The sequence below is a fragment of the Triturus cristatus genome, chromosome 5_1, assembly GCF_964204655.1.
Source record: "Triturus cristatus chromosome 5_1, aTriCri1.1, whole genome shotgun sequence".
Lineage (NCBI taxonomy): Eukaryota > Metazoa > Chordata > Amphibia > Caudata > Salamandridae > Triturus > Triturus cristatus.
The window spans coordinates 318,768,756-318,786,035 of NC_140587.1; the positions used below are offsets into that span (position 1 = coordinate 318,768,756).

The 17,280-nt window shown below is 43.8% G+C and overlaps 1 protein-coding gene across 7 annotated transcripts in view; it reads left to right on the forward strand.

Moving 5' to 3' along the window:
• ENPP2 (ectonucleotide pyrophosphatase/phosphodiesterase 2) overlaps window positions 1-17,280 on the forward strand; it is a 721,223-nt gene that overhangs the window by 572,947 nt on the left and 130,996 nt on the right. For all 7 annotated transcript variants that reach the window (XM_085605056.1, XM_085605055.1, XM_085605050.1 and 4 more), the window contains exons 16-17: window positions 5,793-5,874; window positions 5,966-6,053. In XM_085605056.1, coding sequence (XP_085461182.1) covers window positions 5,793-5,874; window positions 5,966-6,053 — 170 coding nt within the window. The remainder of the gene's footprint in view (window positions 1-5,792; window positions 5,875-5,965; window positions 6,054-17,280) is intronic.

Below are 17,280 nucleotides of genomic sequence, written 5' to 3' on the forward strand. Positions count from 1 at the left end.
GACACACATCTGCCTGCACCTCCTCTACAAGCTAGTTGTTTTTTATTATTGTAGATACAATCCCAGAACTGAATTCTGGTCCGTTATTGGAAGGAAGAGTTAGAATTTTGACATCTGCAAGTGGGAACAGGTTGAGGGATGCACTTCTGCTCATGTCTTCCAGTGGAGTGGCAGATGAGGAAGTTAAACCTCCAACATGATGCTTACTGGAGGAATGCCAGTTCTACAGCACGTTAATTACAAAATATTACTTTTCCCACAGATTTTACAATGTGTTGCTTTTCAACATTGTATTTTACAACAAATTATGCATTACAACTACAGAAAGTTTGTGTGTGTGTGTGTGTGTGTGTGTGTAAATATATAAAAATTGCACGATCCTGGCCCACCTCCCTTTACGATGGGACCATCTAGGTACGGACCACAACACGCACAGACTCCAAGTTGCTCGTTCAATGTGTTTTAATTGATTCCATAGACCTCAGTGTTTATCAGGCTAATGCCTGCCATGACGCGTTTCGATCGCAGGAACGCGATCTTGATCATGACGCCACATGACAATAGACCAATAAATAGTGTGCACGCCTTATCGGTTAAAGAAACTCACTGGCATGTTGATAAATATAGACAACAGACTGTATAAATAGCTAAATACATCGTAATTATGCATTATATTCCTCATACATTATGCGTCACTATCTATATTCAGTGGTAATGAAAAAACGAAATCTATATTGAGAACATTGCTGCTCCTATACAAAAAGATGGTCATAAATTGCATGTAGACAACCCAGGTTTTACAACAAGTAGTGAAATCCTTATTATCATTAATAGCAACACCGTAATAATCTTTTGGTTGAATATAAATAGCATCTCTTTTTAAAGTGCTACTGCTTATACAAGTACTCGTACTCATGACAATACTAGAAAAAATTGAATCCTCATATGTAATTGTATTTTTTTTTTAAACGGTTCTAATGTATTGCTATAAACCAATGGCAACTGATAAATGGACCCGACTACTACAAAGCAACTGTTGATTTTATTTCATACATTGTACCGATACAGTCTGTTCTATATATAAAATGCAGTGCTTATGTGCCGAATAGTGTAAAATCTATTGTAAAAAAGTGTTTTAAAACCTAATCACCATAATATTAAAATGACTAGCTGTTGTGGCAGCCCAGAGGCGAGTCTGAAAACTGGAAGTAAGAGCCAATAAAGTGCAAGTGCTGGAATACATATAGGACAAAGACAATAAATGTATGGAGTTGCAATGTCATTATCTCGCAATCGTCAGCCAGTGCCAATACGACTATGTACTCGCATACCTAGTGCAAATAGGAACAATGTTAGTAGTTTACAGAGGACCTTCGTGAAAAAATCTAAAATCAATATGAAGTTAATACGAGGCCAAGCTGTGAACAGAACTCCATAAGTTTCATGATTCAATATGTGGCGACAACAATAAAATTACATGGATTGAAAAAAGACTCTCTAGATACAAGACTATTGAATACAGCAAGCATCCCTAGAAGCAATTATGTAAGTCTTCTCTCGTGTTCAAGCCATTCGGCATCTTGGTGTCTAAAGCCAATATAAAGTGTGATTCAAGTTGGCAAAGGCTTTTTTTTCTGTTACCTCCCCGTCTTGATACGGGGACAGCCCCTATTACAGAGTATTTCAAATTGTTTAAGTTGCTTTGATGCACCAACTTGAAATGCAGGGCTACAGGGTAGTTGGGATCCGAATTTACTATGGCCCTCAAGTGTTGCAGGATTCTATTAAATACTGGGAGCTTGGTGCTACCTATATATTTGAGCCCGCATGTACATTCTAAGACATTTACAGCGTATTCTGGGCGGCACGTAAAACGATCCTTGATGGGAATGGGTACCAAACTGAATGCACGGCAAGAATGACATTTGTAAAATCCTGGTTTGGCTAACCAGGGTTGAGTCAGTGTAACTTCAGAACTCGTTTTTACTAGGGCGTCCCTCATCGAGGGAGCCCTCCTGAATGTGATTGAGGGTAGTGCTGGCAGAATGGATTTGAGAGTTATATCAGTTAACACAATGGGCCACTGAGAGTAGATAATGTGTTGTATGTTTTGTTCTTGTTTACTAAATGTAGTGACCAATCTAATGCACTGTGTGTTACTCTAATCAAGCTCTACCTGTGATGCTTGGACAGCAATTCTGTCCATTTTGGGTAACAAGCATGCCTCTCTAGTGTGTACATTTGCTTTGTTGAGGGCTTTCTGTAACTCAGAACGCTTATACCCTCGACAAAGGAATCTGTCAAATGCTTCCGGTTGACACCGTGTCAGATTATCATCTGAGCTACATATGCGGCGAATTCGTAGAAATTCGCCATAAGGTATACTGTATATCAAGTGACGAGGGTGCGAGCTATTCGGGTGGAGGATTGAATACCCTGCGGTCTTCTTACGATGTAGTTTGATTTGAATCTGACCCTCACTGATCTAGATCTGTACATCTAAGAACTCCACACATATGTCACTGATTTCTGCCGTAAATCTTAGATAATGTTCATTTTCATTGATTGAGGCTACAAAAGCTTGGGCTGCCTCTTTGGTACCCTGCCATATCATACAGACATCGTCCATATACCGACAGAAATGTCTCACATGAGAATCTATATCTATATGGGAAAAACGATTTTTGTTCACCCATAACTTTGGTGCCGCTTGATGAATCTTCACAATGTTAAAAAAAAGTCCTCTTTTATGTTCAGCTGCTGTGTTGAAAGTTTCAGGGTGAACCATCAAGCAGGGGCCGAGAAATAAAGGGGGGTTCCAAAGCACATTTTGCCCATGTCATGTCTATGGGGTTTTTGAATTTTTTTTAACATGACTACAGCCCAAACCGCTAAACAGAATTACACCAAATTAGGTACAAAGCTAGATGTTGGTCCAGAAAGCATGATGTTTTGTTATTTGGTGTAAATACGTTCAGTAGTTTAAGAGATATTTAAGTTTAAAAAATATAGATATCTGAGAGCCCAACAGTCTACTGAGACCCTACAGAAATTTGATTGGCTGCCAACACTTCAACCAGGAAGTGTTGGCAGCCATCTTGGGACTCGGTTGAAGTGATTTACAATGTTTTACAGAAAGAAAAGGGAGCAGGTTAGAAACACCCTGACCCCGGATCCGGACAAAAAGTTAAAAAAAAAAAGGGCTCCCACGCTTTGTCTACCCCCAGGTGGGCTAGGTCCCAGGGGCATTGTTTTAATAAGGGGGGGCGCAAGGCCCCCCCCCTCCTAGGGCTTATTATGCCCCAGGGAACACCACGTTACTTGGGCTTCTTAACCTATTAATGCGGGGAGGCCCATATGGCCATCCTTTCTGCCCTAAAGACAACCACCTCTGTGGGACTTATTTCATTTTAAGTTGACAGGCCTCTACGATGCCCCCCCAGCCTCAGAGACCACTAACTGCCAGGGGCTTTATTGTAATTTGTTGCGGGGGGCCGCATGGACTCACCCCATGGGCCGCCACCTCCCCGGGGCTTTGATTTAAAAAAATTATTGCAGTGGGCCGCCACGTCCGTGGGGCTTTTATTAGAGATAATGCGGGGTGTTGCACGGCCTCCCCAGAGCCCCGGGGACCACCACCTTCCTGGGGACCACTTCCTCCGCACGGTTATATCACACAATGGAGGGGGGCCACGTGGCCCTCCTTCTGGAGCCAATAATGGCCCTGCAGTCCACCACCCCCCACGGCCGGCTCCAGCGATGTCCCAGGGTGCCGACTAAGACTGGGCGTAGTTTGCGGAGTTCCGCTATGCGGAACTCCGTGAAGTGCAAAAAAACCTCTGCAGTGCTACGCAGATCTCTGCGAGCAGCTGAGTGTGTTAGATAAATGCCGTTTGCGGTGATTTTCAGTGCAAGGTGCTTGTTCGCACTATGTAATCATCGCAAACGGCACCATGCACAGCGCAAGCGAGCGCTGCTTCCTTTCTGCCGCTCTAGTAGACTCGAACGGCAGCTTTCTCTCCGCGAACGGACGGTTTCTCAATGTGAGCAGTCGCAAGCATACGCGACCACTCGCAATGAGATATCTCACCACCCGCGTTGATAAATTATGGGAGGTTGGTTTTCAACGCTCGCGCTCGCCAATTTGATGTTGACTATCGCTAACAAGGAAGAATCTCACCGGGAGGTGGATTTTCCTCACTTGCGCTCCCCAACTTGACGTTGCCGAACGTGAGCGAGGAAAAAAACTCTGCAACGCAAAGCGGAGTTTTTCGGAACTCTGCGAGTATAGAACAGTAACTCTGAATGCAGATTACAGTTCACGACTTGTGTTCAGTATATTTCACACAAGTTTTTTGGTTCTGCCAAAGTTTCCGACAGGGCAAAGATTCTATGTAGGAGATACTAAGCATTGTAAGCAGCTTTCAGTTATTAGACAGAATCGCCTCAACATTACAATTTCTACTTAACATAAAAGCCTGTGTGCACCAGGTACTAAGCTATATACATGTGCTTCTTTTACTCCAAAAGATTTGCTAGCTTTAAAGTAAGTTTTGACCACAGTATGAAGGCTGCAGGTAGTATGATTTTTAGCACCTTCAGACCTTGGCAATTTTAAACAAAGTTTTTTTATTTTTTACAAGTGTTGCATAGAGTGTACACTATCCTTAGTAGATTTTTAATACTCTGTTGTAGATTTTTCATGAGTCTCACTGCTTGCAAACAATGAGGTACTGTGTAAATTCACTCCACTGTTTAAAGTACCGCTGTTTATACTCATATTAACTTAATTTCTTAATGTAGGTTCAGTGACTGTGAGGGGTTTGATACAGATAAAAGCTGTCTGTCGTATGACATTTATTTTGGAACAGATGTTCAGTATCTTGAGGAATTTAGCTTTCTCTGAACAGTTGTATACATATTAAACACCATGTGCAATGAGGTTTTCCCATATATCTGTTGTTGATTGTTAATGTGAACTAGGCTACCTGTGAAGTGTATGGTATTGGGTCAATGTTGCACATAACATATGTTTGCTACACCTAAGGGAGTTGTATCTATTATAGCATTATTGACTCTTTACATAATTCGGAGCTATTTTGTACTTACTTTCACCCTCTAATGCCATACTGGTTTATAGGTTTATGTCTACAAAAGAAGTTTGGATGATGTAATCGGTGATGTCAATCATCATGTCATAATTGTTATAAATGTCATAGGACATCTTTAACCCTAAAAAGTCTTCACCTCTACTCACCCCTAAACGGTAAAAACCCCATACTGTCCTTTATTGCTACCAGGCACTGAACTCTAAAAAACCCTTACCCCGCTTAACTGGCCCTTCCTCTTAATACACCATCGCTTAATTATTGAACCCTCTTTTCTTCAAGTGACATAAAAATGATGTAATTTAAAGAAATTGCTTCTGTTGTAAAGTCTTGTGTTATAAAATGCTTAAAACGGGCCCTGGTATTTCCCTGCGTTCTAAAGACTTGCACTGTAACATCCATCTTGGTAACTGAGTTGTAAACATTAAATAACTTACTGGAGAGGGTTCACTTCCTTTAGTTTTCCTTGTGGTCAAGGAATACTGATATTCGAATCCATTGAGGGAAATGGTAGACATTTTGATGATAGATGCACTTCTAAGGAGTATAATTACTGTGCATCAGGCATAGATTTGGACGTGTAGTATTTCAGTGTACATGCATAACTTGAAAAATCTTGTGCAAGTTCTAAAATGAGTAGGCGGTTAATTGTTATTAAAAATGTCTCCTTGTTATTTAATACAGGAAACCAGTGGATAAAAAACCTGTTGGAAAATGCTATTTTCATGGTGATCACGGATATGACAATAAGATCACCAGCATGCAGGTACCATTACAACATAGACAAAATACAAAGATAATTGTCAACAAATGGGATCTTTGCTTTCTAATCTGCTTTCTTCTCTATTTTTTTAAAGACTGTATTTGTAGGGTATGGCCCTACTTTCAAGTTCAAGACCAAAGTGCTTCCATTTGAAAATATTGAACTCTACAATGTAATGTGTGGTAAGATGTTAGTCTTTTCCTGATTTAAAGCCTTTCGCTTAAACTCACAATTGATTGTAGACAAAATTAGTGTATGTTGGCAATTAGGTATTTTTCCTCTTGCATAATAACACAGTTCCAAATTTGCTAATGTTTTCAGTTGAATGAATTAAGACTGCTGTAAACCAGTGTTACATTTATTGTGAATAGTGGCAAATGTAGTTTGGTGTTTATTTGTCAGGTGTTTCTTATAGTTAAAAGGACCCTAGCCGTGAAAGACACTAATGCAACATAATAATCATGTGCATGGGTTTTCTTACATGTATCAAATCATTCCCAAGATCTGATGGATTTTTTTGATGAACAGTGTAAAATGAAGTGTGTTCAATCTTCCAGAATATTTCCATGGATTTCTCTTCCTACTTTCATTTGATAACATTGAGATTGTCTGATATGTTATAAGCAGGGACTACACTGTGAAGGTTAGAGAGGGAAATGGGAAAACGTTAAGCCTTTTGGCCACCGTCTGCTTGCAGGTGGTTTTTTTTTTTTTTGCAGTACCACCTTCACATCAATGACAAAGTACAAGCATTCCGATAAATGTGGTTCTCTATATTGCTCCAGTCCTTTAGTACATTTGTATAGTTCCAACAGTTGTGTCTTGCAGAGCACACCTTCAATTGTTGATCAAAATGGAATATCTGAAGTTGAATATTGTCTGATGTTTTTATGAAAAGCAATTGGATTGCTTGTGAATATCCTCAAATTTGACCTCTGGTGCTAAAAACATTTTTCATTATTACAAAAATATAAAAGCAGAAAATGATTTTGATGTTTGACTTTCAAACAACACACAATTGATGGGCGGAATGCTGAACAAATCAAAACATTCACCCCCAGTTAAGAGATCTGGGTTAAATCTATCATTCTTTTGCTCACCATGCCACCCCGGTTTAGACCGGACCATATGCAAATCAGTCCTAACCCTGTGCCTCATGGGAACAGTCCAGCCCGAACTGCCAAGCCAGGTCCTTCCTGGATCGAAAGTAAGCATCCTAGGACCGGTTTTGGGGTTTCACCCCTTATCAGCCAGGATTGCTTGAGTCCAGTGGCTCGGTGAGCCCGGGAGCCACGTCAGGGCATACCCGGCGCACTTACGGCGAGGAAGCAAAAGACACACAATTGATGGACGAATGCAGAACAAATCTAAACATTCACCTCCAGTCAAGCGATCTGGATTAAATCTAAGGGTGGGCGGAATTTGCGCAAAATCTCCGCAAGCATGCAAAACTTTCGCGAAGATGCGGAGATTGCTTTTCCCGCCTGTTCGCGAAGTGTTTTTGCGTGCACGCGGGGAAATATTTCTCCAACTTGCCCATGCGGTCCACAGGAATACTGAGTCCTGTAGTAACGTCATGCTCCCAAAAGTAGGAGAAGTCCCTGAGTAAAATAAAGGTGGCACGTGAGGACTAACCGGGGAAACTGAGACTGGACTTACTGATTCCACCGCAAATTATTGGACATATAGGGTCATCACTGGCCCATAACTTTGCTCCTCAAAGTCATCTCCTCTGGGGGAAGCAGGGGCAGAGTTACTAGTAGATTCAGCAGCACACTCGTAGTGATGCCTTACATCGGGAGTTGAGGAAGAATTGTACCCAGCCACTTTATATAACCAGTGGTGCGCGCGCACCACAGAGGAGCAGGGCCGGGAATGGAAAGTAGTGGTGCGCGCGCACAACAAAGGAGCGGGGGGAGGGAGCGTAGCAGCGAGGCGAACGTACGCTGCTGCGCGTGCTGCCCACCGACGGGAATGGACGTTGCAAAGGTGGGACATGCGCCTTTGCCCAATCGCGTGCCTTTAAAAAAGAAAAAACACGCGAAAGCCAATGGCGGGAGGCGAAAGACTGATCACACGCACAAGCGTGTGAGCAGCTTTCAGAACCCCCTTACAAGAGGTCTCGCGCTGCGTGAGCAGTTCTGCGCACTGCAACGCTAGGTGCGAGACCTAAAAACATAAGTGCCAGGGCTCTTGTAAGGAGGTCACTGCAGCTTGCACCACACATTGCTCCTGCCATGCTACCAGTGATAATAACAACACAACTACTAACCCTCCACTCCTACAAGTGTGCCACTTCGGAATATTTTTAGGCCCCCAAAGCTATAAGAATGGCTTGAGCAGAAGGTAATAGCCATTTTGCCATCATGCTCGCGATGCTTATTTCCTGTTCGCGATCGCAATGACATGTTAGCAATCGCAAACTCGTGGGATAGCGCGACCGGGTACCAACAATCGAACATCTTGTGACGCGCGCGAACGGATAGGAAAACTCGTCGGCGAACGCAGGGACCCGGTAAGTCGCGACCACAAGAATGCATTTTTAAAGCGTGAACAAGAAAAATGCTTCAGTTTCGCGGCAGGTTGTGAAAGGTTTGACATTTTCGCGCTCTCCGCGGAACGAGAAAATGTCAAGATATCGCAATTTCCGCAAGCGGAACGAAATTTACCGCCCAGGCCTAGTTAAATCCATCATTCTTTTGCTCACCATGCCACCCCAGTTTAGACCTGGCCATATGCGAATCAGTCTTAACCCTGTGCCTCATGGTAACAGTCCAGCCCGAACTGCCAAGCGAGGTCCTCGCTGGACCGGAAACAAGCATCCTAGGACCGGTTTCAGGGTTTCACCCCTCGTCATGCATTCCGTCCATCAATTGAGTGTCTTTTGCTTCCTCGCCCTGACGTGGGTCCCGGGTTCACTGTGCCACTGGAATCAAACTATCCTGGCTGATAAGGGGTGAAACCCCAAACCGGTCCTAGGATGCTTGTTTCCGGTCCAGGGAGGAATTTACTATCCTCGCTATCCAAAGACAATAGAACACCACAAGTCCCTAACGATCAACTCCCTCCCCAGAACTACACATGACCACTGGGACTTACATCGAGACCACCCTTCTCCGCCCGATTTCCGAACACATCCTTTGCCCCTCTCCCAGCACTCAGACTTGGTAGTACGCCTGGACGATATTTCTCTACAGTTGCACCTACTCACTGTCGAACTACATGACTTGAAAGACCTCTCAATTGATCATTTCGCCTTGATCAACTCTGTCCTCACCTCTGCGACCTTGCCCAGAACCCCCCTGGGGTTAAAGATCTCATGGGCCAGGCTTCCCCTCTTTATGTCCCGAAAACCATACCCCTACCTAACGCCCCCTGCTACCCCAGAAGTTTGAAGGCCTACCTGGCGTCTAATGATATCAATGACCTACTCAACTCTTACTCGCCTACGATGAACACCAACACGATCCCTCTGGGACTAATACAAGCCATCCACTCGAACCCAAACGGAGAACCCCCTCACAACCTTAGAGCCATTAATAATGACAACCTCACAAGAGTGAGTGTCACCTAGACTCCTTCCCACTCAATCTGTTACGACTCAAATGTGGGCTACTCAACTGCAGGTCAGCCAGTAAACACGCCTCCGATATCTTCGACCTCATCCAACACAATGAGTTAGACATTATCATCCTCACTGAAACTTGGCTAAATCCCGCCTCCACTCCTATCCTTCTCCTATCCTAGACCTCCTAGTACCTCCCTCCTACCCACGACCTAATTCGTCTAGACAGTTTTGAAGTTGGGTGGTGGCCTAGCCTGTATTCACAGGAACATACTCTCGGTTTTTCACTTGGAGTCCGCTACACCATCCTCTTGTGAATACCTTTGTCTCAGCATTTCAAGTAATAACCTGCCGGTGTGCAAACTTCACACTTTTTACCCCCCGCCTCCCCCCCCCCCCCGGTACCAATCTCCCCTTCATTAAGCAACTTATGGAAATCATCTCAATGTCGACTCTGTATTGGTCCAAATCTTCCTCGGTGATTTCAGCCTTCACTGGGCTAACCCACAACGACCACGCTGTATCTTGCCTTAAATCATTCTTAGGTGATCAAGAGCTGATTCAGCATTGTGACCGGTCAACTCATAATAAAGGCGAAATTCTAGACCTACCATTACCCCATGCGATTGGCCCGACCACCACTGCATCCTCTTTTATATTAACAGGGAGATTTCTATGAGGAAGGCTAAACCAACGAAATCAAAGATCTGGAAAAGGGACCTCAGATCCATCAATTCAGATGAACTAGCAGCCCACTGTAAATCCACCCTCTCCTCCAAAGCTGGCATGGTCGAGGTTCAGTTACTCACTGACTTTTACAACTCAACCATCTCTAACATCATGGATGACATCGCACCACTCCAACAAAAAAATGGTTCAACAAAAATATCCAAACCGTGGTTCAAAGACAATTTAAACTCTGAGCACAGCGAACTCTAGGGCAATTGAACGATCCTGGAAATCCAAACCCTCCACAGACCGACTAAAACTCCTTAGCGATGTTAGGAGCTCCTACAACAAACAAATCAAGAGCGCTAAGGCAGATAACTTAACCAGGCCGCTAACCGCCCCACGAAACTTTTTGAACTGGTGAAACAGCAGTCAGTGGTAGCTCCAAACCACTCAGATTCGGGAGGCAGCCCACCCTCTTGCGACAAACTGGCTGCTTTCTTCACAGAGAAAGCAAGTCTCCTCAACATTGAACTCTCTTCTAAAAAGGCTCTACTGCCATCTTCGGGGTCCGCACCACCTCCTGCCCCCTTTGAGAAGCTCAGCCTGAACACCAAGAACAATGCATCATGGGGCACCTTCACTCCCTTGAGTGCAAAAGACATCAACAAGATTCTTCAGAGTATCAACCCATCTAATCATTTCAGCGACCCGTTGCCTCCTTCCATTTTCAAAGAAATAAAGAATGTCCTCATCTCCACCTGGACAAAGATTGTAAACGCTTCACTGTCACAAGGCTCGATCCCAAAGTGCCTAAAAGCAGCTCAGGTATCACCCATACTATAAAAACCTAATGCTGATAGAACGGAAGTTGTTAAAGTCAGCCCTATCTCCAACATCCCCACCCTAGCCAAACTCCTAGAAAAATGCGTCCAATCCCTACTCTGTGCGCACATAGAGAATTTCCAACTCCTAGACTAGCATCAGTCTGGCTTTCGGAAGGGGCACAGCACCGAATCGGCTTTCATTCACGTCCTGGATGACATTTTAAAAATACTCGACCAAAATGAATCTTGCCTCCTAATCCTCCTTGACCTTTTCTCTGCCTTTGACACAGTCAGTCACGATAACCTCTTCTCCATTCTGAAGAATAGGATGGGCTTCTCTGGTCCGGTGTTACAATGGTTCTCGTCCTTCCTCCACCACAGATCACAAAGAGTCAAGTGAACCACACTCTCTCCCAGCCCTCACCAGTACTCATGCGTGTCCCCCAAGGGTCCGCCCTATCTCCTATACTCTTCAACCTGCTCTTGGAACCGTTAGCTAATACACTAAATTCCACGAACATTTTCTTTCATATGTATGCGGACGATACGCAACTTTATTTGAAACTCTCCTCCCCGGACAACATCATTTCACTCAACACTATCCTAACGTCTACTCAAAACTGGTTAACTGAGAACCACCTCCTGCTCAACACCTCTAAAACAGAATTCCTTCTCGTCTCTCCTCCGAACCACATCCCCAAGCTAGACCTTTGGTTGAATCACCTCACTGCCTTCAACTGCTCCCCCTCTTTATAGACTCAGCCAAATCTCTCAGAATCACACTGGACAAACATCTGAACATGAAGAATCATATAGGCAATGTTTGTAAGGGAGCTAATCACTTGATGTGGACACTCGGAGATATCAAACCATCCCTTCCACAATCTGACTTCAAGCAGGTGGTCCAAGCGCATGTGTTGCTGAGATAACTATGGCAGCGCTACGCTCTGTGGCCTCCCCAAATATACCTTGGCTCCACTAATGGCATCTCTGAACGCTGTGGCTAGACTGATTACAGGTACCAAAAGAAACGCACACATATCCCCATTCATAAAATCCCTTAAATGGCTGCCTTACGAAGCTTGAATTCAGCTAAAGATGGCTTGTCTGGCACACAAAGCCCTCCATTTCAAAACCCCCAGTTACCTAGCGCAAAAACTTGAACTATCCCGGGGTGGTAGACCCTCAAGAAGTGCAAACTCTTTCTTCTTGAAACCACACATCTATAGCAATTTCTAATGAACAAGTTCTTACCTTAAAATGGGTTATGATCATCCACTCTAAGTCTCCGATTCTACAATTGTTGGACCACGATTTGATGCTACTCTTTTTTACCTCATAGTTTGCCCCCTTCTTAGCCCACTATATATTAGCTGTTGTAATATTCTCCTCTGACCCCTTTGTACTGTAATTATTCATGTTTCTTATTCTTTTTTGATGTTGATATTGCATTTCCAACCTTCCTTCCATCCGTTTGCAAAGCGCTCTGATATTCTCTGGGATCTTGTTTGCGCTATATAAAACTTTGTTTATAAGTTAAATAAATAAATTGTTCTTTTTGTATTTGTTTTAATATAAAAGCGCAGTTTCTATACAGTACCTAAGATATAACCCCTTTGCTGCTAGGCCTTTCCCCCCCCTGTGCTAAGCCTTTTTTTGGCTATTTGGGGTAGGGGGCCCTTGGACCCCTGTAACTTTTTGACTACTTAACGTATCCACGCCAAATTTGTGTCCTTTTCTCCCATCATGGGGATCCTAAAGGTACCCAGGGTTTGTTGATTCCCCTGGAGGGGTCCCAGAAATTAGCCAAAATACAGCAACATTTTGTTTTTTTTTGGGAAAAACGGGCTTCAAATGAAAGAGTCTGAGTTTTTCCCTGCAAATGTTATCAAAAAAGGGCTTGTGGGGCTGAAATCACCATTTTCCCAGCTTTTAGGGAATGACAGACTTTTGTCAGAAAACCAACATTTTTTACACAGTTTTGACATTTTTCTGGGACATAGCCTATTTTTGCTTTTTTTTGTGCTTTCAACCTCCTTCCAGTTAATGGTTGAAATGGGTATGAAAGTAATAATGGATCCTGGAAAGCTATACATTTTAGAAAAGTAGATACAATTCTGAATTCAGCAAGGGGTCATTTGTGTAGATCCATCAAGGTTTCTTTATAGAAACTAACAGTTAAATACATGAAAAATTGAAAATTAGTTGAAAAAAACAGCCTTTTGTGTCAACATTTTCACCTGTAACTTTTAATTAGGACAGCTCTTTGAAAGCAATATACCGTTACATCCGCTGGACCTTCCTGGTTGTGGGGATATACAAGACTTTTAGGTTCACCAAGAACCCGACGAACCCGGAGTCAAAAACTGAGCAACAATTTGCAATAGTTTTTTATTAAGTTCCGGGTATATAGCAATTGTTGTGGAAAAATGTATACGTGGAAAAATCGGTATGAAAGACACCTATGTATTTCTGAAATGGGAACAAATTATAGAGTTTAGAAACAGTACATATGTGCACATTTTCGAAATTGGGAATACTCATACTAGCATGAGAATTATCGGTCATTTTTCAAAATGACTTCTATTTTTACACAGTGTCTTTAATTTGGAAGGCAGAAATGCATCAAAAATCAATAGGTAATAACAATTGCTTTACAAAGCTGAATTACCCTAAGTCTCCCGATAAAAATGGTACCTCACTTGTGTGGGTAGGCATAATGCCCACGATAGGAAATGGCTCAAAACCCAACGTGAACACATCACATTTTCACAATGAAAATTTACCTTTTTTTTGCAAAGTGTCTGACTTTGGTTTTTGAACACTAGCTCTGCCGGCACCTAGGGAAACCTAGCAAACCTATATATTTTTTAAAACTAGACACCCAGGGGAATTCAGGATGGGGTGACTTGACTGCCTCCCACCAGGTTCTGTTACCCGGAATCCCTTGCAAACCTAAAAAATTGTGAAAACACCTTTTCCCCACATTTCTGTGGTGGAAAGTTCTGGAATCTGCGTGGATCCCCAAATTTCCACCCACCCCGCGTTCTCAAGTCTTACGAGAAAAATGGTACCTCACTTGTGTGGGTCGGCCTAGTGCCCGCAGCAGAAAATGGCGCAAAACGCAACATGGTCACACCTCAATTTCGCAGTGAAAAATTACCCTTTTTTGACCAAGTGACTAGCTGTAGTTTTTTAACCCTTGCTCTGCCGGCACCAGCTGGTCAAGGTCACACGCTAACGTTTATTCTTAAGAATATATTGGTCCTGATGAGAACCTCACAATGATAGAGGTTCGAAACGCGTAGACCAGTCGGTCCTTCACACACTCCACACAAAAGTCTTGCCCTTGATGTTCATGTGGGTTTTGAAGTGTTTATTAAGAAAGTAAATGTCTTAATACGTCTGAAATACGGACAACAATCTGTGCCCAAAAGGGAGTAGTGGTTAAAGGACCATTTAGTTTAGTTTAGTATGAGTCAGCTTTTGGTATGAATGGATTGGCCAAGTGTGTTAGATGATTGAATGTTTAAATCTGCTAGGGTGTTGTTTAATATATTGTCATTTATATTGAATATATATGTTTGCATTATGTACAGTTGTTCTGTCTTCATCACACAAAATAAGAATGTGAAATAAACAAAAAGTTTTTTGAAGAATAGGCAATTCGTAAAGCCACATTTTTGGTGTTTCACCCCACAAGTGAGGCACCATTTTTATCGGGAGACCTGGGGGAACACTGGGTGGTGGGAAATTTGTGAGAGCCCGGTGATGCCACAACTTTCCCACACAAAAATGTGTGAAAAAAGTGATTTTTTTAAAGCTAAAATTGAGGTTTGCAGGGGATTCTGGTTAAAGAAACGTTGGGGGATCCACGCAAGCCATACCTCCCTGGAAGCCCCCAGGTGTCTAGTTTTCAGAAATGTGTGGGTTAGGTAGGTTTCCCTAGATGGCCGCCTCATAGGACCCCCCTTGCAAAACTAGGTTGGTTTGTGAGAGGTAATTTTGATGTCACATCAATAGGTTTTGGGCCCTTCCTTGCCTCGGGTACTTGGCCTACCCATACAAGTGAGGTACCATTGCTATTGGGATACTTGGAGAAATGCAGGGGGGTTGGAAATTTGTAGTTACTTTCCGCCGTGTGAACATTTGGGCACAATAATGTAAGGAAAATGTCAGTCACATTTTGAGGTTTGCAGGACATTGTGGGTAATATAACTTGTTGGGATCCAAAAGAGAGACATCACCATGCACTCCCATGGGTGTTTAGTTTACGACAAAAACTACAGTTGTTAGGTTATTCTTAGATGAAATCTACAGCTTGGCAGAGGGACAAAACAGACAAAGATTACTGCACAGCCATCTATTCCTCAAGCACACACAGATACTGGTTGGATTTGGCACGAGGGCGAGTGATGGTTCAGTATATAAAATTTTATTAACCAGAGATTTCACAAAAATGAAATGCACTGTCAATAATTGAAAGGAAAAAAAACAGACTAATTCACACACCTATCATACATGATACATACAAGACCGTTCACACCACCAGGCACAAAACCAACACATTACAACATTCACAACAACCATTGGCATAGCCAATAGGTCTCGCTTTTGGAACCTTATAAGTGTTTAGCCATGCATCAGTTGATGTTGTTGCACCAAGGATATTGTGCCGAATAACGGCGAGCTGTGAACCTGATAAGTGTTAGGACAGTGCGTGGGGTAAACACGGTCAGCTTTGAACCTGATGATAAGTGTTAGGAGAGAGCATGGGGCAGGGGGATAAGCATGGTCAGCTTTGAACCTGATGATAAGTGTTAGGACAGAGCGGGGGCAAGCATGGCGCTCTTTGATCCTGATGATAAGTGTTAGGACAGAGTGGGGGCAGGGGGGTAAGCACGGCGAGCTTTGAACCGGATGATCTGTTTTAGGACAGAGCGGGGGCAGGGGGCTAAGCACGGCAAGCTTTGAACCTGATGATAAATGTTAGGACAGAGCGAGGGGCAGGGGGGTAAGCAAGGCGAGCTTTGAACCTGATGATAAATGTTAGGACAGAGCGAGGGGCAGGGGGGGTAAGCAAGGCGAGCTTTGAACCTGATGATAAATGTTATGACAGAGCGGGGGGGGGGCAGAGGGGGTAAGCGCTACGTATTAAGGGTAGTATTAAGGGTAAAGTGGCCGCTTCTATATCATACCTAAAACTGCTGGTTGAGAAGATTGCAATGGACCCAGCCTCCCTTCCTGTCCCCTCTGAAAAGTGGGAGGGGAGAAGGAGGAGAGAAGAGCTGTAGAGTGAAGCTGCTGGCAGACTCTGACCTTGAAGCCTAGAGGTGGGGGCCAGAGGAGCGAGCAGCCCAGAGTAGAAAGGGAGACAGGGACACTTGTTTTCAAGAAATTTAATTCACTGTTCATGCCCTATTGACAAACTTCCATGACATGAATAGTGATGAGGCTTGCAAACAGGAGCAGTTTCCCTCCTCCCTGTCCAAAGGGAGGGGTCGAGAGGGGAAAGAGTAGGCTGGAGAAGGTCTGCGGAATGCAGGGGGCGGAGAGAACAGCCAGGGCCTGTGACCCATAACGAGAGAGGAAAGCCATATGGCTCCTCTGCTCCTAAGCGGGTGCCCACACACATGCACTCAAGCTCTAGGCCACAGTGGTACCATTTTCTGAAGCCCGTTCGAAGTCTCGCCAGAGCACAGCGCATGCGCTGCTCTAGGCTCAACCTAAAAAGGGACAAGGTACACCCTGCTTGACAAAAACAGAATAGAAAAAAATTTCTACACAACCATCTATTCCTCAAGCACACATGCATACTGGTTGGATTTGGCACGAGGGTGAGCGATGGTTCAGTATATATATTTGTATTAACCAGAGATTTCACAAAAAAGAAATGCACTGTTAATAATTGAAAGTACGAGAAACTGAACCATTGACTCACAACTCGTGAGCTGTAAAGCAACGACAAGGCACCAACCTCCTACAGGCCATTCATACACCTTTCATACGTGTGACACATACCAAACCATTCACACCGCCAGCCGCGTGCCCAGCACATTACAACACCCACACCAGCAGAAAGCGCCATTCAAGGGCCCATCACTTTCACATGCTCACATTCCTGACACAGCAACCACACCAGCTCACGGATTGGGTGGAGGTGCGTTTGGCTAGCTGTGTGTGTAGTGACCAGCAATTAGTCACTACTCTCACATCGCCAGCCAAGTGCCAGCCCACTCACCGCCAGCCAAGCACCAGTACACGCACACTGCCAGCCAAGTGCCAGTCCATGTACACCGCCAGCCAAGCGCCCATCCACGCACACTGCCAGTCAAGCGCCAGTCCAGC